This window comes from Nomascus leucogenys, chromosome 12 (genome assembly GCF_006542625.1).
Source record: "Nomascus leucogenys isolate Asia chromosome 12, Asia_NLE_v1, whole genome shotgun sequence".
Classification (NCBI taxonomy): Eukaryota; Metazoa; Chordata; class Mammalia; order Primates; family Hylobatidae; genus Nomascus; species Nomascus leucogenys.
Window position 1 is genome coordinate 49395307 of NC_044392.1, and position 21655 is coordinate 49416961.

Below are 21655 nucleotides of genomic sequence, written 5' to 3' on the forward strand. Positions count from 1 at the left end.
AATCTGAACTGGAAGCAGCGGCTGTGTGTGACCACAACTGAAGAACTGTGTCTGTGTGTTAAGCATCATAGCAATGGGAACCCAGGCCCACCTGGTGGGAGCACCCGGAGGTGAGCCTCACTCTTGGGAGAGGAACTTCTTCTTCACCCCATCCTGAGAAAGCAGTGGTGGCTGTCATCATGGAAGCAAGGGTGTGCTTGGGTGGCCATCACTGTGGAAGAAAGACAGGCTCAGTGGAGGACGTGCCTCAGTCACCACAGGAAACTGTCGGAGACATGGCAGAGGTGACAGCAGCACCAGCATCCACAATGGGCCCCTCAGCAGCCTCCCACCCTGTTTTCCCTGTGAGGAGCTGGGGCTGCCGCCTTGGCCCTAGTGGCTCCTGGCTTCTTGGGCTGCCTACAGGAGGCCAGGAGGAGCAACCCTGAAGCAGGGTAAGAAATGATACATTGCCTGCCTGCACAGGTTGGAGGTGGCTTTGCAGCTCATGCACTAAACTTGGGGCACCTTCTGTTAGACCAGTATTCACACCCCAAATAGTGTATGCACAATTATGAATGACTTTAATGAAAATGAAGGTCCCTGCTGGCTGCCCTGGGAATATGTGCCCAACCTTGAAAGGTGGCAGTTCACTCGCCTCCTGCCAACCCTCCCCAGTCCTCACACTTGTGCTTCCAGAGCACAGCAGTCTGGCCAAGTGCAGACAGGGAGGGACAAAAACTGAGGAATGTCAACTTCCAGGAGCAGCTGACCTTAAAGAACCTTTTCATGAGCATATGTGCAATAGATTTAATGCAAGGCTTTTACCCTACTTGAGAGAAGCAGTGTTAAAGAAGACATACAGAGGCTGTTTATGAAGAGGCAGTATCCATCTGCAAGTGAAAAAAAAAAGATGAATTGGCCCATAACGCTTCTCTTGAGTTGTTCAAACCTACTGCAATACAAGTAATTAATTGTGGAAAAAAAAAGTGATAGCTATTACTCAGTTACAGTTTGCTAGGCATTGTGTAAGCACATTATTTGTGTCACTTTCTTTACTCCTTAGATACTGTTGATAGCCTCAATTTACATGTGAACAAACTTTGTGAGGCTTAAGTAAATTCCCAAAATCACACAGCTACTCCATTAAGTAGGTACTTTTATTATTCCCATTTTACAGATGCAGAAGTTGAAGCAAACCTGGGATTTGTATCTGGGTCCTCCTGGCTTCAGATCCCAAACTTCCAGCATCAGGATTCACTACCCCTCCGTGATGACCAACACAGAAGTGCATAAAGGTGTGATGGTGTAAGTGGAGACAGATCCTGGAGAAGGCAGAGGTGGAAGGGACATTTCCTTTATCACTGCACTTAAGGCCAGAGTTTCCAATTTACAACTTTGAAAATGTTATATTTTATAAAGAATAATACGCGATCAAGAAATTGATAAAGTTTTAGGCCAGGAGGCCAAGGTGGGAGGACTGCTTGAGCCCAGGAGTTCAAGACCAGCCTGGGCAACACAGCAAGATCTCATCTCTACAAATAATTTTTAAAATTAGCTGAGCATGGTGGCATGCACCTGTGGTCCCAGCTACTCAGGAGGCTGAGGCGGGAGAATCAATTAAGTCCAGGAGGTCAAGGCTGCAGTGAGCCGTGATCACACCATTGCACTCTAGCCTTGGTGACAGAGCGAGACCCTGTTTCTAGGAGAAAAAAAAAAAGAAATTGATAAAGTTTTAATAATAAGGAAAATTTTGATAGTGGCATATCATTAGTGTCAATTTTAGGATCAGAATAAAACTCCTCTAGAATAATAAGGTAATGAGTAAATAAAAGTGTAAAGGACTGGGGTGGATGTTACAGAGTGGTCGCTAATTATACATTACCCTAATGTACATTAGCAGAGTCAGGAATAGAAATGAAATAAGTGTTCTAATTTAGGAGACAACACTTGGGCTGTTGATTGCCTCTGAAAAACTTTATTGTTCTTCAGAAAACAAAAAAACTCATCACAGCAGGTGTAGATAAAGGTGACAAAGGGAAAACATACTAGAAACAAGATTCAGGAATAATATCTACCTCACCCAAATCTAAAATATAGGAAAAATGTTTTCATAAAGTCACCCAAGTCCTCAGTTCATTTATAAAACATGCCCCCCTGCAAACTTTAGCAATTTTCTAAAGAACTCTAGGATTGAAACACTGAACTGTAGCACTTGGAAATGAACCTCAGCCAGAAACACCACCTTCACCCCTCCTCTCTCTTATTTTGTCTCTGTTTCATCCCTTCTCTCCCAAAACACAATGTTCACAATGGGGACTTGCCTCCTCCGTCACCCCCACCCTATCCATCTCTGGGTCAGAAATGTCTAGGCTATTACTAAGATACAATCATGGACACCAGTTGTTTTCTTGTCTTTCATCTTCTATCCCTTCCTCCCAGTCTTCTGAAAACAGAACCATGCTGACTTGGCAGAAAGCCCTTAGAGTCAAGCTGGGTGAGAGGACTGCCAATCAAACCTGGCCACTTGACAAGCTTTGATCATCATAGCTCCCTACCCCCTTGACCACAGACATTAGTCCAAGGAGGAGGCACATAACCTAACAATAGAGTCTTCCCTGGGATTTCATATGTGGATGATAGGTGAAGGAGAAAACAGATTGGGATGAATTTTGGAAATGCCATCCATGAGGCTTGATGTGTGGATGGACAAGTCACGTAACCTCAATGAACTTGAGTTTTCTTCTCTTTACAACAAGAGACTTGAACCAAAGGCTCTTGGAGGCACCTCCAGATTCAGTCTGAGGGTTCTGTGGGCCTTCACCTATGATGAGGTCAGTCTGTCTGGTCCAGCCATGCCCTTTCAGGGCCGAGATACCTGGCAAAATTATGCATCTAGGGAAAATCTCTCTTTCATAAGCTTAGATACAGGGTTGTCCCCTTTGCCATCATTTCGCCCTTCTCCTTATCAAAATGTACTTTTAAGTTCCCATTTAAACTAAGAAGTAAAATACAATAACTAATTTTATTTTATTATGTAATACAATAAAATAATGTAATATACTTTTACAGTATGACCCTTCACAAGAATATTTATATTTCATTTTATTTATTTATTGTAACAGATGGGGGTCTCACTATGTTGCCCAGGCTGATCCTTGAACTCCTGGGCTCAAGCAATTCTCCTGCCTCAGCCTCCCAAAGTGCTGGGATTACAGGTGTGAGCCACCCAACCCAGCTAGAATATCTACATTTTAAAAGAGAAGCAAAACTTTATGAAGAACAATGCATGATGCAATGACTGTCAACATCACAATTTATTAAACTCACTCCAAGCTTCCCCCACATAGAAACATACACACAGTCTTCTTCCCTTCACAGCCTTTGGAAGGTCTGTGTGTGCCTGTGTGTGGTATTATGGAGTCAATGTGTGAGTGAGCATATATATATGTGAATGTGTGTATGTGCATTTGTGTTTATGTGTGTAAGTTTATATATGTGTTTGAGTGTGCATGTATTTGTGTGTATTTGAGTGTGTGCACGCACCTGTGTGTATATTGTATAGACATGTGTGAGTATGCATGCATGCATGTATGTGTGTGAGCATGTATGTGTGTGAGCATGTATATCCACATCTGTGGATGTGTGAGTGTATCTATGTCAGTGTAGGTGACTGCATGTGCCTGTGCATGTACTAAAAGAGCCAGTTAACTTTGGAGCTGCAGTTGCTGAAGGTGGGGGCAGAGAGGAAAGCCCACAGTGCCAAGGAGTCAGGCCAGCTCAGGCTAACAGAGGTTGCTGTGGAGAGCACAAAGCTTTCTTTCTCACCCTGGCACCAATAAACTCTACACTGGAGCAGCTATAGCTGATGGAGCCACCAAGGCACAGTGGCCATGCCATGTGCCCAGTGCCCAGCTGTGGACAGCAGAAGTGCCCCTCCAAGGAGGCCACACCTCCAGAGTTTCCCTGAGCTACTGAAGGCCAGGAGCCACAGCCATAGGAAGGAAAGGACTTCCCAATGAATTCTTTGTATGTCTTCATAGACAGAACCGAAGACAGCCTCAGAGCCAGACACTTGCAGACAGCCCAGCTTCCATGAGGGAAAGCCATGGTCAGGCTGGTTTAGTATGACCCAATCTTTTCAGGGCACTCAAAGAATGGAGTGTCATTGTTTTCCCTCATCCTCCAGAAGCCCAAAGATAGAGCCCTACCAGGCCCCAGGGGAAAAAGAACCTGTTTTTCAGTTGCTAATTATTCCTGCCTGGGCTCAAATGGGAAGAATTCTGAGAAGAAAGGGAGTCCCCCCAGCGCTGACAGAACAGAGGCCTGAGGACTGACTGGGGAGAGGGGAGATAGAGAACCTTGGCTACAGGGGATCTGGCAGGGAAAGGTGCCCAAAGAGGGAAAGGGCTCCTTGTCTGGGGAGCACAGAGATAGGGGTGGCTGGGGGAGAACCTTGGGAGGCTCCCCTGCAGGGACAGTGCTCAAGAACCCCTCGGGAGCCTCCTGGGGCCTGAGGAGGACTTGCCTGCACCCCACCCTTGTCCCGGCCACTGCTGTGACTATCAGCAAGGACAGTGCCCTACTGGGGCCACAAGACTTGCTCCATAGCCATCTGTTATCCTGTGTGGAACACACTCCACCCCTGGGATGTCCCTTACCTTGAGAGAGGAGGCTGGTTCCTGGGCGTCCTCAGCGGCTGGTGAAGTCCACATCACCTGTACTTGGAAGCCTCAGGAGCTTGGCCATTGAGCTGACTCAAGCACCTAAACACCCCTGCTTCAGAGTTCTCAGAGGAGAAAGGGGCTCAGGATGTCAGGAGTGTCAGTCATTTAATATGCTTCTTAACAGGAAAGTGGCCTTACTTTGTACCCCAAGCTGGTAAAGCAGATATGCCAGTGGCACTGTGTGGCTGTCCCACTGGTTTGAAAGTATCCCCTCTCAAGCTGTGATCTGGATTTGAGGTGGAGGGGATTGCAGTACAGGGCTGGCCAGGGCCTCTGAGCCCCACCTCAGCACGTGCGTGTGCGTTCACACACACACACTCCTTCAGGATGTCACCACAGCTTTCTGAGCTTGGAGGTCCTGCCTCGCTGCCCCTTAACATTTCACAAATAGGAACTCAGTTCTAGTTGAGCAGTGGTCAGGGCTCCACATTTGTGGAATGGCCTCGGGTTTCCCCTCAGTCTCAACACAGTTCCTGTTTCTGTTCCCTGCCGAGACCCCCTCATCAGCCCTGTGATCACACCGGCAGCTGCCCACACAGCCAACACCTGCCTACCAGCTGTGTGGCTCCCTTAGGCAAAAGGTCCCTGTGCCATGGCCCAGGGGCCCTTCAAGCCCAGCCTCCCAGGGTTCCTCTGGGCAGAGTGCTCAGCAACCATTTATTTTAGCCCCCATCCTGTTCCCCATGTTTTGTCAAGACAGTCTTTTCCCCGGTCGTGGTGAGTCCTCACCAGCCCTGGACTGTCTGAGGGTGGGTTTGTGCCTTTCCCAAAGCTGCCCATTGGCACCTTTCTCCTGTAGCAAAGACCAAACACCTTAGAAACCAGATGAAGCACAAACCCTGAGGCCCCATAGAGCCAGCTGATTCATTCGTTTCAACATGTAACAGTTACTTTCCTTTTCAAAGAGTCCCCTGTGGGTGTCCAGGTGTAAAACAAATCTCAAGAAGGTCCCTCCCAGAGGGAACCAGGAAAAAAATGGCTAATCTGGGAAGAGTCAGAGACTAGATCTGGGGCAGACAGGCAGCAGACTCCTGGAAGGCCTGGGAATGAGCTGAGAACCAGGGGGCAGGACCGGCAGCCCACAGGACAGGATCCAGTCAGAAGCATTTGGTTTGGCTCAGGCAGTATTTTCATAAATTACTATTGCAGCATCTAAAAGTTAGAAGTTTTCACATAAAAGTCTAGATTTGTGCCAGCTTTTCTTGAAAAAGCAGAGGTGCCGGCAGCTGGGCCTATATCATGCTAACTCCCACATGGATTGAGGCCAGGTTTGCCCCCAAGTCCCCTTGGGTCTGCCCACCACCCCTATTATGCACAGCTGCTCCTGCCCAGCTTGCCTCTGACCCTTAGCTCTGCAGATCAAGGAACCCAGCTTTCCTGAGGGCAGGGCAGCCTTGGCGGGAGTTTGACAGGGAGCCTTCCAGAAGTTGCCCGTGGTAAGCCTCCAGGGCTGAATCTTCAGGTGGGATCTGACATCTAGAGAAGGTCCTTCCTCATCCAGAATGCCCAGATGGGAATCAGCCCAGACAGCACCACTCCAACGTGCTGGGAGTCCCACGATCCCATGGGGAGCCAGCCAGTCCACATCAGGGGAGCTCAGCACATGTCCAAGGTGATCTGAGAAGGGCTCCCAGGGCCACCCAAGACAAGGAGGGATTTGGGAGATTTCTGGGAATGTTAATCATCTTCCTGTTTCCTCTTAGTGGTTAACAGTAAATGTCTTTGAACAAAACATGTCCTGTGAATTTGTTTGTGGGGCAACAAAGAGGACAAGGTGGGGAGACTGAGTACTCCATAGTCAGCCTTACAAGGGAAGGAACTTCAACTCCAAAAGGTAGAGAAGTGCGAGTGAGTTTAGATCTGGAAAAGAGCTGATCTGCTGAACCTACCAAGGCCTTGGTCACTCCTGCTCTTTCACTGTGAGCCAAAGAGTTTGCTCATGCAGTGGTATGCTGGAGCCGGGTCCTACTGGTTTGCAAAAGCTGATTGGGCTCACCTCCTCCCAACTGCACAGTGACTTCATATGGATAGCTAGAAATCAGCCACCATGGGAATATTTACACTGCAGAAATGGGCAAATGCTACAAATCAGAGCTTCTCCCACCTTACCCCCAGCCCCAGGGCAGACTGTTACATGTTTGACTGCACACCACTGCTGGCTCTGCTGTGGACCACAAGCAGATCAGGCCCAAGACGTGCTTCTGGGCATAGGTCATACCCAAGGAAGAGAAGCTTTCAAACTCAACATGCACCCACATGTCCCAAACTGGAAATGAACCAGGCCAGCAGTAAGCTAAACCAAAACTCAGCAGGAGTTCTCAGTTGTGCTTAACTGGCACTGGCTTCTTCTTTTTTCTGACTGTTTCTCCAGAGACTCCAGGCCTGAGGAGGGCTTTCTTGTCTCTGAGATGAATTTTTTTTTTTTCTCTGAACTAAATTCATACAGAAGGAGAAGGGAAAGGTTGGGGCTAAAGTTCATGTTGTCACAAAACCCATTCAAAGTATTAGCTGAGCACCTTTCCACCTCCCTGGAGAGTGGACCACTTGACCCACATCCAGGAAGGGCTCTGCATTGCAGAAAGCATCCACAAGATGTGTGGAATGGTGGGAGGAGAGTTGGAAAGGGAGAAAGGAGCACTTTCTCAATAATCCTAATCTTTCTCTTCCTAGATGGCCTTGGAAACCTCCTTCACTCTCCTCCAGCCAGCCTAATTCGGGGCCACATCCATGGTTGTACCATCAGTTATGGATGTTCTTCTCAGATATCCTAATTCTTTCCATCTGTCATGCCCTTGATCTAACTAGAGCTGCTCTGCAGTATCACAGACAGCGCCAGAGCCTCGTCTCTTTTATTTTCTCCCTCCTGGATGCTCTTCCCTCCTAGCAGAGAAGTGAAAGTTGACCTCGACCAGTTGTCAGCTCCTTCCCTTCCTCCGTTTTCCTCTGGACCACATCATCCAGCTGAACCTTGGTAATTATCCACTCAAGAAAATAAAGTGATACAGGAAACAAATGTAACTGTAGTATGTGGCAAGGCTGACAGCAAAAGTTACATAATCATAATTATGTAAATATTTGAAAGTCGATTTAACCAAAAATCGTCAAACAACCAACATAGGAGGCAACAAGAGATTCAGACCCCACTGGGATCACCGTGGGAAAATCGCTGAGTGACAACCCAGCTCCCAAGTGGCACTAAGCTAATGAAACAGCAATTTCCTTTCCCAGGTGCACCTATCAACTTTTTTTTCTTTTAATTGAGACAGGGTCTCACTCTGTCACCTAGGCTGCAGTGCAGTGGCACAATCTGGGCTCACTATGGCCTCAAACTCCTGGGCTAAAGTGATCCTCCTGCCTCAGCTTCCTGAGTAGCTGGGACCACAGGCACACACCACCACACCCAGCTAATTTTTTTTTCTTTTTTGTAGAGTCAGGGTCTCACTATGTTGTCCAGGCTGGTCTTGAATTCCTGGGCTCAAGCGATCCTCCCACCTCAGCCTCCCAAAGTGCTGGACTTACAGGCATGAGCCACTGCACCCAGCCACCTACTGACTCTTTATATTTTTTGACACAGAGTTTCACTCTTGCTGCCCAGGCTGGAGTGCAATGGCACAATCTCAGCTCACCACAATATCTGCCTCCTGGCTTCAAACGATTCTCCTGCCTCAGCCTCCCAAGTAGCTAGGATTACAGGCATGTGCCACCATGCCCAGCTAATTCTGTATTTTTAGTAGAGATGAGGTTTCTCCATGTTGGTCAGGCTAGTCTCAATCTCCCAATCTCAGGTGATCCACCCGCCTTGGCCTCCCAAAGTGCTGGGATTATAGGCGTGAGCCACCGCGCCTGGCCCTACTGACTCTTCTTAGGAGGACAGCTCTTTCCGCCTGAGGATCCCCTCTTGCTCCCCACTCACCTGTCCTCTGACTTCTCTCCAGTTCACCTACCCTTCCTAGGATTTTTCTTTTCTATCCTGTCTTCTCAAGTCCATCCTTCCAGATCAAGGATGGACCCAGGGAATGAAGGGACACCAAGTGCCAGGGGAGGCCTGGGCAAGCCACAGGCACAGGGTACCAGCCACAGCTATTGTGGTAAACTGAGGACCAGAGAGACAGATATGGAAAAACAGGACGATGTTTATTTTAAGGTAGGCACTGGCTCAGTGGATTCACATCCAAAAAGCTGAGCATTGAATAAAGACTGAGCAGGATTTTTATAAGCGGGCTTACAGAAGCAAAACAGGCAATTAATCATATAATGACAGGTCACATAATCTATAGCATAACTGATGACTTGGCATAACTTGTGGCTTTGCATAGCTGGTGGCCTTGTAGCTGCATGGAAAGAAAAAAACAAGAACTGGCTAAATACAGACAGACATTTGTGCTTTTTTCTTTTTCCTTCACCCTTGCTCCAGACGGGGGATGTCTGAAGCCTATTCCTTTGGTTTCAACTTCTCGAACAGCGGACAGCGTTATCTTATAATTGTCTTTGAAGTGAGCTTGCTAGGCAGAGAAAAACTTGTTCTTCCTTTCTTTTTAACCTTTGCCTTTTTAACCTTTGCCTTTTTAACCTTTGCCTTTTTAACCTTTGCCTTGCCACATTCTGGGCCTTGGCTTTTGCTTCTCAAACTAGGTCACTATGACCTTCTTATAGCCTTGTCTGTTACTTTTCTTGGAGTGAATGAATGTAGTACTTACTTTTTTTTTTTTTTTTAATTTCTGCCTCACAGCAATGGCTGCGGCCCAGAGCTGAAAATGAGTGCTGCCAGATATTCTCACTTATCTGGGGATGGCAACCAACTCAAATATCTTTGCTTAGACCCAGAGCCTGAATCAACCAAAAAAACTGGTTCCAGCTGGGTGTGGTGCCTCATGCCTGTAATCCCAGCACTTTGGGAGGCTGAGGCAGGCAGATCAGCCAAGGCCAGGAGTTTGAGACCAGCCTGGCCAACATGATGAAACCCTGTCTCTACTAAAAATATAAAAAATAGCCGGGTGTAGTAGCAAGCGCCTGTAATCCCAGCTACTTGGGAGGCTGAGGCAGGAGAATTGCTTGAACCTGGGAGGCAGAGGTTGCAGTGAGCCGAGATGGTGCCACTGCACTCCTGGGCAACAAGAGTGAGACTCTGACTAAAAAAAACAAAAAACAAAAAGAAACAAAAAAAAACAAACTAGTTCCCCCAGTCCTTGAGGAAGTTTAATTCAAACCTTTGCAGGAGGTGAGGGGAAATATTTATATTCTAGTCTTCTTCTAGGGCAACAAAATACAGAGGGTGAACCAAATCTTTTAAATTTCCGCATTAAATCAGTTTCATCTTTTGGAACCTGCCAAAATGTCATAATCATCACAACTATTATTATTATCATCATCATCACTGTTAATGATTCCACCTTTGCACAGTTCTGATTTTTTTTTTTTTTTTGAGACAGGGTCTCACTCGGCCTCCCAAAATGCTGAGATTACAGCCATGAGCCACTGTGAGAGGACTGATCTTTAGAACATGCTTTTATTTTAGTCAATTTAAAACTGAGACTTTTCATTGAAAATTGGCAGTTTAAATTCAATAGAAGACACAACGCCACCAAATCCCACTGCCTTGCAGATGTTGGCTGAGTGTCCCTTCCCACTCACAAAGCCTCACTGCCGCGCCCACCTCACTCCCAGCACTGCCTGCTGACATCAGCCACTCCCTGGGCATGGGGTTCCCAAAACATGAGAGTATCCCTGCCAAGCTGTTTCCTCCAAAATTATTTGCTGCCCTCCCTGTCAAGCCCTCCCCGACCTCCAACTCCTATCCCCAGCCAGAGACCAGCAGGTGAGACTCTCCTGTGCTAACCCTTGTCTGGGATATAAAAAGAGGTGTTGGCCGGGTGCGGTGGCTCATGCCTGTAATCCCAGCACTTTGGGAGGTCACCTGAGGTCAGGAGTTCAAGACCAGCCTGGCTAAAATGGCAAAACCCCATCTCTACTAAAAAAAGAAATACAAAAATTAGCTGGGTGTGGTGGTGTGTGCCTGTAACCCCAGCTACTCAGGAGGCTGAGGCAGGAGAATCACTTGAACCCAGGAGGCGGAGGTTGCAGTAAGCCGAGATCACACCATTGCACACCAGCCTGGGCAACAAGAGCGAAACTCTATCTCACCAAAAAAAAAAAAAAAAAAAAAAAAAAAAAAAGAGGTGTCTAAGGCTGTGAGTTGGTTTTCTTTTTTTTCTTTTTTCTTTTTTTTTGAGACAGAGTCTTGCTCAGTTGCCCAGGCTGGAGTGCGGTGGCTAGATCTCAGCTCACTGCAAGCTCCACCTCCCAGGTTCATGCCATTCTCCTGCCTCAGCCCCCTGCGTAGCTGGGACTACAGGCGCCTGCCCCCACGCCCAGCTAATTTTTTGTATTTTTTTTAGTAGAGACGGGGTTTCACCGTGTTAGCCAGGATGGTCTCGATCTCCTGACCTCGTAATCCGCCGCCTCAGCCTCCCAAAGTGCTGGGATTACAGGCGTGAGCCACCGCGCCCAGCCTGTGAGTTGGTTTTCTGAGTCACAAAATCATACCAGAGTTTTCAGAGTCCGGTATACACTGCAGAGCACATACCAAGAACACTCCACCAGCACCCTCCAATCAAGGGAAAGGCTTCCCTTATCCTTCTGGAAATATTCTTGGATTCTCCCTCAGAACCCCCAGGCAGCTCTCCAAGGCTCTATATACCCCATACTATTTGTTTATGTACTTGTTTACTCCTTTTGCAACTCAAGCCAGTCCTGCTGCCTTTTCATGCCCAAGCAGCATCTGTCCCTCCCCAGGCACTGGGTGGGGCTCTTAGACCAGCTAAAGGTGCCGAGCATCTGTGGGTGTTGCAGCACACCAGCCCAGCCTTGCCTAGCTCTCTGAAAGAAAGCCTGCAACAGAAGGGAGAGAAGTGGCCCCAAGTGCAGCTGAAAGCACTCCTGGGGAATCAGCCAAGACCCTCCATCCAAGCAGGGCCGGATCCTTGCACTTGGCCATGATAAGGAGAGGCTTCCAGGTGGCAGCAAGACTTGGCCACCACAGAGGCCTTCTTGGGCCCCCCCGTATCCTGCCCAGACTCAACCCTGCCTCAGCATTTGGATCCTCCACAGACTCCATGGTGAGTTCCCAGCTCAGCCAGATGGCCAGTGTTTTCCCAGGAGCCTAGGGCTTAAGGAGCACCCCAAATCTCCTCTTCCCAGCCCATAGCCAGGGCAGGTGGGCAGTGTTCGGAGGAGCTATTTGATTTGGCAAAGAGAAGGTGCTCTGGGATACCAAGTCGCCCCCATTCAAAACTAAAACCACCAGGAGACCTGCATCTGGCTCTGAATCTTGTGTGGCCACCAACAAATGACTTTCCTCCTGTGGGACTCAGACTATTGCAGCAAAGCTGGGGTGTCCCCAGACAGAGGACCCCATCTGTGGCATTGGCAAGCAGCTCACATGCTGTCTACAGTTGTGACTGGTGGTGAGGACTTCCTTACGTCACACAGACGGGCACATAGTCTGTGCCCCAGCCATGGCACCACACCTTTGTGGGGGCCCAAATGTGTTTCAAAGGAGCCGCCCTGCCCAGGCAGGCCCACAGCAGTGGGCGGAGCTGGAGTAGCCCCTGAGGTGGGGGTTGCTAGAATGGTCCTCAACAACTGTGACCCTGCCCTGCAGAGGAGACAGTGTCTAGTGGGACCACCAGCTCTCACAGTCACATGCTTGGCAACCTTGGCCATATTCCCTCAGTTTCCCCATCTGTACAGTGAGGCTAATATGAGCAGTTGTCAACTTTAAAGAACTGCTCACATGTTTTAAGCAGAACAAGGGTAAGGCACCGCATCGAGCAGCATGCCCATCATCTCTGGCCCCACTCCCTGCCCGCCCTTCCCTTGCTCTTTAGCATCCCTGTGCCCCGTCACCCATAGGGGTCCGCAGCCCCCCTGCAAGGAATATGGGCCCTTTCCCTTGGATCGATATTCTGGCAGAAGGGATTGAGAAGCCCCAGCACCCAGGAACAGCTGTTTAGAGGTCCCGAGCCCAGGCAGCAGCCCCGCTCCAGGATGCTGTCTAGTCATTCTGATTTTTCCTGCCCAGTTCTCAAGATTCTTGCCAGAGAAGACAGACTTGAAGGATTATGCTCTTCCCAATGCCAGCTGGTGTTCGGACATGCTGAGCCTGTACCAAGAATTTCTGGAGAAGACCAAGTCTAGCGGCTGGATCAAGCTGCCCTCCTTCAAGTCCAACAGAGACCACATCCAGGGACTCAAGCTCCCATCTGGACTGGCAGTTTCCTCAGGTAAGGACAGGACCATGAGCACACACACCCCAGCCGCCCTTCCCTGTGTTCTAAGACTGAGAAGCAACTTCACAGACCGCCTTCCAGTTCTCAGCCAAGTTCTTCCTGCTGTCCAACTCCACCCCTGATGCTGCAGCCCCAGGCAATAGGCGGCGGGTGTCCTCTCAGGTCTCCAGCTCCCCTCCTCCCATCTGAAGCAGCACACCCTGGTGGGCCCACCTTTGCTCCCAGCCAAGCATGTCCCCACTGGAGGACAGCCAGCCCAGCTCCTGCCCTGACTTCTCACTGACTGCCCCTCCCTAACTATCAAGCCTCATCCCAAGCCTTCCGCCCCAACCCCATGAAAGCCCTTGGACCCCACACCCCTTCCACTGGAGGCCCTGCACATCATCCCTGCTGTGCGGGGTCTGGAGCAGCACCCCTGAAACACCTAATGATCCTAATGGATCCTAATGATAGAGCTTCCACCCTCTTGTGTGTGTGTGTGTGTGCGCTCGCGTGTGCACGCACGTGTATCTTCCTGTCTCTCTCATTCATATATGTGGTCTTCCTGCCTAGTGATGAAGGAGTGGTACAGGGGACAGACTACCCTTGGGTTTATGGCACAAACAAAGCAGGAATACCAACATAATTTTTTTTCAACGAATTTGGTACTTCCAAAAAAGGATGTAGTAGTGGTAGCTGTCTTGGAAAAAAAAAAATCAGAACTTCGATGGACTTTTCTGCTCTTATTTTACTGTTTAGTATTATTCTTTTGAATTATATGTGAGTTACATGAGTAATTACATTTTCAATTTTCAATGCTTATGGTATCTTAAAGTCTTGCCCTGGCCCTGATCCTATCTCCATTCTCAGCCAGGGCACTTCCTGCATGTTTCTCCCCTAGACAGAAAGGCTGTGTGAGGACAGCAACTGTGCCTCTGCTCCCAGAGGGAAGGCTCCCTGGGGGTGGACCTGGTGTCCTCTGGTTTTCTCTCCTTAATCTTGTACCAGAGGCAAGACTCAACCAAATGGTGCTGCATCCTGACCATACCCTCCCTTCTCCGGCTACGACACTGCCTATCTCTCCCCAGACAAAGGTGACTGTCGCATCTTCACCAGGTGCATGCAAGTGGAAGGACAAGGCTTTGAGTATGTCATCTTTTTCCAGCCATCCCAGAAGAAGTCGGTCTGTCTTTTCCAACCAGGTCCCTACCTGGAGGGGCCCCCAGGGTAAGGTCACTGGTAGGACTTTGGCTGCCTCCTGGGCTTGGCTCAGCAGGGCAGGTTCAGCACCCACCAGGCTGGCCCTGGAATCTCTATCTTTCTCTCAGGGGTGAGGATGGGAGTGTGGGGCACTGGGCTTCAGCCTCATAATACCAGGCCTGGAAGGACACACAGGGTTATCTGGCCTAATCCCCAGTGTGCAGATATGGGCTTCTCATCAAAGTCTCAAAATTTTCTAGACAAAAGACCTGAGAGACCACTTTGAGAAGAATGTGGTACACTTGGAAGAGGGCAAGATCTGGAATCTAGACTCTGACTTGGTGTCCTGCTTGGCTGCTGCTGGCTGTGGGACTCTGAGCAAGCAATTTGACCCCTGGTCTTCAGTCTTCTTACCTGACACCTGGGGCAATAATATCTACCTCCCAGGGTAAACAGAGATATGATATTATGGGCCTATGTGTGCGTGCTCATGAACCGTAAAGCACAGTACAGCTATCAGACACTTCTATCCAAAACCCATGTTCTATCCATGGGGAAATGGAGGTGCACGCAGCTAAAGTAACTTGCCCAAGGCAGCACCAGCAATCAAAGTCAGATCCAGGACTCTAATCTGGGAGGTGAGATTCCAAGTCCACTGTTCTCTCCACTCTACTCTGCTGCCTCCAGACTTGGAACAGACCTCGGGAGGAATGCACACTGGGCATAAATGTGTCCACAAGGGAAATCAGGCTGACCCTGGGTCACCAAGTTCATGGTTGTCCCCCTTCTCCTCCATCCCGATCCCTGCTCCAGATGGTCACTGAAGGCTGGAGGTGGTGCTGGAGCTCCTACAAGGGAGAGACAAGAGAGGGCAGGAGTGGCTTTAGGGTCCTGAAGCCTGAGAGGGGCTTAACTGGGGTTAAATAGAATCCAGAGTGCTAAACAGATGTCAGGGCCTCCAGAGGCTGTGGATGCCAACTGTAGCCCTCAGTCACCTTGGCCATCCCAAAGGAGTCCTCCACAGGGACACTGCTCCACACACTAGGATGTGCAGATACTAGTGAATTGCTCAGAGCCCTGCCCAGGCCATGGACTCCCTCCCTTCTGAAGCATGGCTGACTTTTATTTAGGGGCTGATGGAGGTGAGGCCAAAGAGGCAGAGGAGGACCATCCAATACTAAGGCCAGTGGATTGAGGGGTTGGGGGTCTAGAGAAGAGATTAGTATCCACCAGGCCCCTAGACCATGGGGAGTGGGAAGGAGGAGTTACTTGTTGGCCAAGAGCTACTCTGTAGATCCACATACTGGCCAATGGGTCCCCAGGCTGGCCAGTGAGGACAAGGAGGAGAGAGTTGGTCTCGAGTTCTTTGACACCAACTCTTTTCACTCTCTTTCAAGTAATTTGGGAGGCAGAGAGGGAAGTGCCTAAGAAGTGTGTAAATTATGTTTGCAAACATTTGTTTATTTAATCTGCTGAGATCGGAATTGTGAAATTCATGGTGGAAAAACTAAGGCTCAGGAAGGTTTAGCAATTTGCTCAAGATCAAACAGGTAGTGAGCTGTGGGACAAGGAGTCCAACTGGGTGGGTAGAGACCAAAGAAGCAGGGAGGGAGGGGTCTGGAAAAGCCACTGGTCACAGGAGCAGGAGGGTAACCCATGGCAGTACAGTGTGGACAGCTGATCTGGCTCCGTGGAGAACAGGCTGTGCTTTTGAAAATCAGGAACTCAAATCTGTTTGGTGTTATTTGAATTCTAAAATGGGTGCCTATTTTCCCCAAATTAGCCAACCAGGAAGTAGCTGACATAAAGCTTGCATAAGCAAGAATGAACATGTTATGCTTTTTTTTCTTTTAAATTTTGAGACAGTCTTGATCTGTTGCCCAGGCTGGAGTGCAGTGGCGCAATCTCAGCTCACTGCAACCTCCACCCACTGGGTTCAAGCAATTCTCATGTCTCAGCCTCTCGAGTAGCTGAGTTACAGGCACTTGCCACCACACCCGTCTAATTTTTATATTTTTTAGTAGAGACGGAGTTTCACCATATTGGCCAAGCTGGTCTCCAACTCCTGACATCAAGTGATCTGCCCACCTCAGCCTCCCAAAGTGCTGGGATTACAGGCGTGAGCCACTGCGACTGGCCATTCTATGCATTCTAAATAAAGCAAATGTCTGCAGCATTTGAGCATTTCAGCTCAATTTCAGCATTGAGCCTGCTGAAGCAGGCGCTCTGCTTTCTGTGGCAACGCTGCTCAGAAGTGTGTCATGCCAGCCCTTGATAGGTCATAAGTTATGTTTCACATTTACTTATCTTGAGATGTGGGCCTCGCACTGGCTGTAGTGACTTAAGGTAAGTTGAGAAACAGCCCAGGGTTGTGCCTCAAAGACTGAATCAAAAAGTTCAGGGACTTTTTCATTTCCTGTATATGCCCATTCTTCCAAATTATGGCAATTATTGCCAGCAATTAGGTAATCAACCAGAAAAATGTTTTCTATTAACTTTATCAGAAAAAAACAATTTTCCCTGATGAAATAAAATGTTGTATCAGTGGCTACAAATGCATGCTGAAGCAAAACAGAAAAGCTCAGCTGATTTTGACGGGTTTGATCAGATGGGATGCAGCTGTTTCCTTCTTTCCTATTTGGCTGCCCTGAGGCTGAAGGTCTGTGTTTGGAAGGGTCTAGGGAAAGGGAGAGGTAGGATCACCACAGGAGGGAGGGAAGGCCCATTGAGGGGGTCTGCCCAGCAGCCCCAGCCCAGGCCTTGCTCCTCACCTTACCCCCACCCCCAGGTTTGCTCACGGCGGGTCCCTGGCAGCCATGATGGATGAGACCTTTTCTAAAACTGCCTTCCTGGCTGGAGAGGGGCTGTTCACACTAAGCCTCAACATCAGGTTCAAAAAGTAAGTATGGGCCCTTGGGGCATTGGCCAAAGTCACAGACCTTTTCATCCCTGGAAGTGGCCACCCTCGGCAGCTGGGGTGTAAGGAGCCCTGCCTGCCACTCTCCTTCTCCAGCCCATTCCCAAGCAATTCCTCTAGTCCCTGGCCAGGACACAGCCTCTGCTATCCAACTTTGGGAGCTGACAAAAAGGCCCTGAGCCCAGGGCCACTTATGAGTCCTCTAGGCAGGGAGGGATGAAGACAGGGAAGAGGACGCAGAGGGTGAAGGGATGGGGGACCGGGTTCACATGAGAGATGGGCTAAGCTGCCTCCTCTCCCAGCTTGATCCCCGTGGGTTCTCTGGTCGTAATGGACGTAGAAGTGGACAAGATTGAGGACCAGAAGCTTTACATGTCCTGCATCGCCCACAGCAGAGACCAGCAGACAGTTTATGCCAAGTCCTCAGGTACAGGGGCCCCCAGCCCAGCCCCAGGCCCCATCCTGCCACCACCAACCCCCAGAACAAACAGGAGGAAGAAAAGATGCCAAGGATTCATCCCAAGCTGCGGTCCAGCTTCTTTAGGGGTGGGATAGGGCACCTACTGGGGACACAGATGAAGTGAGGGAGAGCAGAACTAGGATTTTTTTTCTACGTATGAGTTATCCAACCTGTAACGAAAGGACAGGACCCAGGTAATGGGTAATTTGCAGCCAAATGCTCAGAGTGTCCATCAAGCTCCTGCCATCTCAGTGCAGCTCTTGCAGCTCAGCTCACCCTTCTCTTGCAGGTGTTTTCCTTCAGCTGCAGTTGGAAGAAGAGTCTCCCCAGTAACAGCCACTGTGCCTGCAGGAGAGCCTCCCACTACCTCCCCTGCCTGCCTGGGACCCACCAAAGAGCAGGGAGGGGTCCTCAAGCAGCAATTGGTGAGGCGAGGGAAAGGACTCTTTTCTCTGAGTAAATAAAGTCTCACAGTCCCATTCTCGGCCCAGGGCCTTTCTGTGGTTGGAAATCAAAATCCTTCCAGGGCATCCCACATACCCACCTTCCCATTCAGCACCGACTGAAAAGATTTACTGAGTACCCGCCAGGTGTCAGGCACTGTGTGAGGCACCAGGCACCCAGAAGTGAAAGACAGGGCCCCGGTCTCAAGATGCACAATGCGGGAGCCAGGTGCCAAGTCAGAGTGCCCTATCACACTCTTCCCACACCCACCCTGGCTTCTATCATAAGTGCAGTGTCATCTCAGCAGGAGGAAGGGCTAATTTTACTCTACAAAAGCAATCAGAAAACATCTTCTAGAAGAAGCTCTTCCTGAACTGTCTCAAAAGTTAAGTGGTGTTCATTAGGCAGGCAGGGGAGAGGAGGATATCCCAGGCAGAGGGGAAGTAAGACAAAGGTGCAGAGGTGTGAAAGTGTACAGGGACTTTGGAGAAGAGCAAGGTGTTGAGGAGGACAGGCATTTAGGGAAAGAGAAGGTGGGCAGGAGCAAACCACAGGAAGGCTTCGTAATTCCTGCTGCAGAGCTGGAACTCTGTCTTGCAGGCAACAGGGAGCCTCTAAAGGGCTTGGGCTGGGGAGTGACAGCTTTGTTATTTAGAAAGATGACTCACTGGCAGTAAGGCATCGGCAAGACTGAAGGCAGGAGCACTAGTTAGGAGATCCCTGCAGGCTTTACACTAGAGACAGTAAGGGCCTGCAGGGGTCAGAGCTGGGAAGCTGAGAGATATGAGAAAATGTTACAAATACAGGAAGTGCAGGACTTTGCCACTAGTTATACAATGCGGATCTGTGAAGACGAGCTGTCTAGGATGACTCCAAGTTTCTGGCTTATGAGTTTCCAGGTGGTTATCACTGGAAATACAGAAAAAGGTGGGGGTAAACAATGAGCTCAGTTTTACATGCATCGAGCTTGAAGTGCCCATGGAACTTGTACCATGTGGCAAGTGCCAGCAGGAACATGGATATTGTGATATGGAGCTTGGAGAGATAAGCTACTGACTCAAATTGTGAGCCAATATAAAATGTGACATGAGGCCGGACGCAGTGGCTCATGCCTGTAATCCCAGCACTTTGGGAGGCCGATGCGGGCAGATCACCTGAGTGATTCCAGAGTCAAGAGGCTGGTCGGGAGTTCGAGACCAGCCTGACCAACATGGAGAAACCCTATCCCTACTAAAAACACAAAAAATTAGCCGGGTGTGGTGGCACATGTCTGTAATCCCAGCTACTCAGGAGGCTGAGGCAGGAGAATCACTTGAACCCGGGAGGCGGAGGTTGCGGTGAGCCGAGATCACACCATTGCACTCCAGCCTGGGCAACAAGAGCAAAACTCCGTCCCAAAAGAAAAAAAAAATGTGACATGAAACCCCTGAGAATGCCTTATGCAGAGTGGAAGTCAGGAGGAGGCAAGGGGAAAGACAGAGGTGAGGAGGGAGGGGGAAAGGGGAGGGAGGGAAGGAGAAGGAAAGAGGTCAAAAATAGAACCAGAACCTTATGTCACACTAAGGCTTAAAGTTGGGATAGAAAACCAAGGATCGACTAAAGAGGCTGAGAACAGGACAGGAGTAACCATCCTTAAGAGGAAGAGTTCAGCAGTATCAAATGCTGAGGAGAAGGCAAGGAAGATGAGAATTAAAAAGAAGCTTTTGAGTCAGGAGTGGTGGCTCAGGCCTGTAATCCCAACACTTTGGGAGGCCAAGGTGGGAGGATTGCTTGAGGCCAGGAGTTTGAGACCAGCCTGGGCAACAAAGTGAGACACTCATCTCTACAAAAACAAAAAAGGTAAGAAACTAAAATAAATAAGTGCATAATAAAATTAAAAAGAGACCTTTGGATTTGGTCATGAAGAAAATGTGGTTTCCTTTGCCAGAGCAATCTTAGGAGGTGGGAGAAAAATCCAGATTACAGTGGATGAAAATATGAACAGGGAATGAGGAAATGAATGTAGATGCTTCTTTCTAGGAATGCTGTTGTTATTCAAGGAAAGATATTTGATTGTATTTTAATTGCTAGTGGAAAGAGGCTGAAACTTTTAGGAGAAAGGGGGACAGAGATGTCATCCAACAGAACAGCTCTCTTAGAGCTGTCTTGGGAGCCATGGGAGAGCGTCAGCATGACTCTGAGACCGAAAGGAAGGAGGTAGAGTACAGAGCAGGACAGGAAGTTGAGGGGATTCAACCCAGGGTGCTTCAACTTTCTCAGTGAAATGGAAGGCAAGGCCATCAGCGGGGAAAGAGGTCTGGAGGAAGGGGGATGGTTTGGAAAAGCCACTGTAGGGATCAGGAAAACAGGTACCAGGTACATGTGTGACCAAGACATCCTGAGTGCCCAGCTGCTGGTAGAAAACAGGTATCTGGAGTGGCACCAACCTTAGGAGAAAGGAAGATGGGAGCCAGCTGGCAAAACCCAGGGGCAATGGTGGATGAGTCAGGTGAGAACAGTGGAAGCGGAGGAAAGACGGCAATATGGCTGGTACACATTTCTAAGGAGAAACGATTTGCTGTGAGGGAGAAGAACAATGGAGGAGGCAATGGCTATCCAGAAGAAGTCTGTAGCTCCTCTGAGCCTGGGGAGGAGAAGGGTGGGACCAGCTTCCACAGGGACAGCTGTAAGAGGTGTCCTGTCTTAAGACAACCAGAATTCCACTGAGGCTAGTAGGTGGAGGGGATGTTCAGCAAGAGGTCAAGATTAGGGAAGGTTTACCAAAGAATTAGAGCTTCCCGAGCCGTATCATAAAGGACTTTGTTATTAGGTATGGTAAAAACAAATGTTGAAACAGATAAGCCTTTAAATCTCTGTAGCGTAACCCATATCTTCAAATAGAATGTATTTCTCACTCACATAAAGTTCAGCCCGTGGTGTCTAGCAGTCATTCAGGAACCTGGCTGACAAAAGCTTTGTGATCTCCAACACATGACTCCAAAATCACCCTTGGTGTAGGCATCCAGTTGCCAGATGAGAGAATCCACAGGAAGATGTTCTGGGCCAGGCCTCCCAGTGGTTCCATTGGCCAGAATTCAGTCACAAAGCCCCACTAAACTGCAAAGAAAGGTGGTTAGAAAATATGGTCTAACCCCAGCCTGACCAATATGGTGAAACTCCATCTCTACTAAAAAATTTTAGAATACAAAAATTAACAGGGCATGGTGGTACTCGCCTGTAGTCCCAGCTACTCGTGAGGCTGAGGCGGGAGAATCGCTTGAACCCAGGAAGCGGAGGTTGCAGTGAGCTGAGATGGCGCCACTGCACTCCAGCCTGGGTGACAGAGCAAGACTCCATCTCAAAAAAAAAAAAAAAAGAAAAAAGAAAATATGGTCTAACTACATGATTTTTGTCTGTTTTTTTTTTATAATCTACAAACTTTATTCAGATTTTGCCAGTTGCCCACTAATACCCTTTCTGTGGTTCAGCATCCAATTCAGAATCATATGTCGCATTTAGTTGTCATGTTTCTTTAATCCCCTTTAATTTGAAACAGTTCCTCTTTCTTTGTCTTTCATGACTTTGACATGTTTTTTTTTTTTTTTAATTTCCTTTTTTAGAGACAGAGTCTTGCTCTGTTGCCCAGGGTGGAGTGCAATGACGTGATCATAGACCACTGCAG

The 21655-nt window shown here is 48.8% G+C and overlaps 1 protein-coding gene and 1 long non-coding RNA gene across 3 annotated transcripts; one reads left to right on the plus strand and one right to left on the minus strand.

Moving 5' to 3' along the window:
• The first annotated feature begins 11163 nt into the window (after positions 1-11163).
• THEM5 (thioesterase superfamily member 5) lies at positions 11164-19238 on the plus strand. 2 transcript variants are annotated; one of them, XM_003259256.3, is made up of 6 exons: positions 11164-11821; positions 12787-12988; positions 14062-14200; positions 16962-17072; positions 17393-17517; positions 17840-17929. In XM_003259256.3, the coding sequence occupies exons 1-6, from the start codon at positions 11699-11701 to the stop codon at positions 17881-17883; spliced, it is 744 nt and encodes a 247-aa protein (XP_003259304.1). In that variant the 5' UTR covers positions 11164-11698; the 3' UTR covers positions 17884-17929. The 2 variants fall into 2 exon arrangements, with proteins under 2 accessions (XP_003259304.1, XP_030680371.1); XM_030824511.1 differs by having other exon boundaries at positions 17393-19238.
• Positions 13702-21201, minus strand: LOC115837628. Its single transcript, XR_004032660.1, has 2 exons — positions 20893-21201; positions 13702-15021 (listed from the first exon to the last, which is right to left on the minus strand). It is a non-coding gene; the product is annotated as an uncharacterized LOC115837628 (long non-coding RNA).
• Positions 21202-21655: the final 454 nt, after the last annotated feature.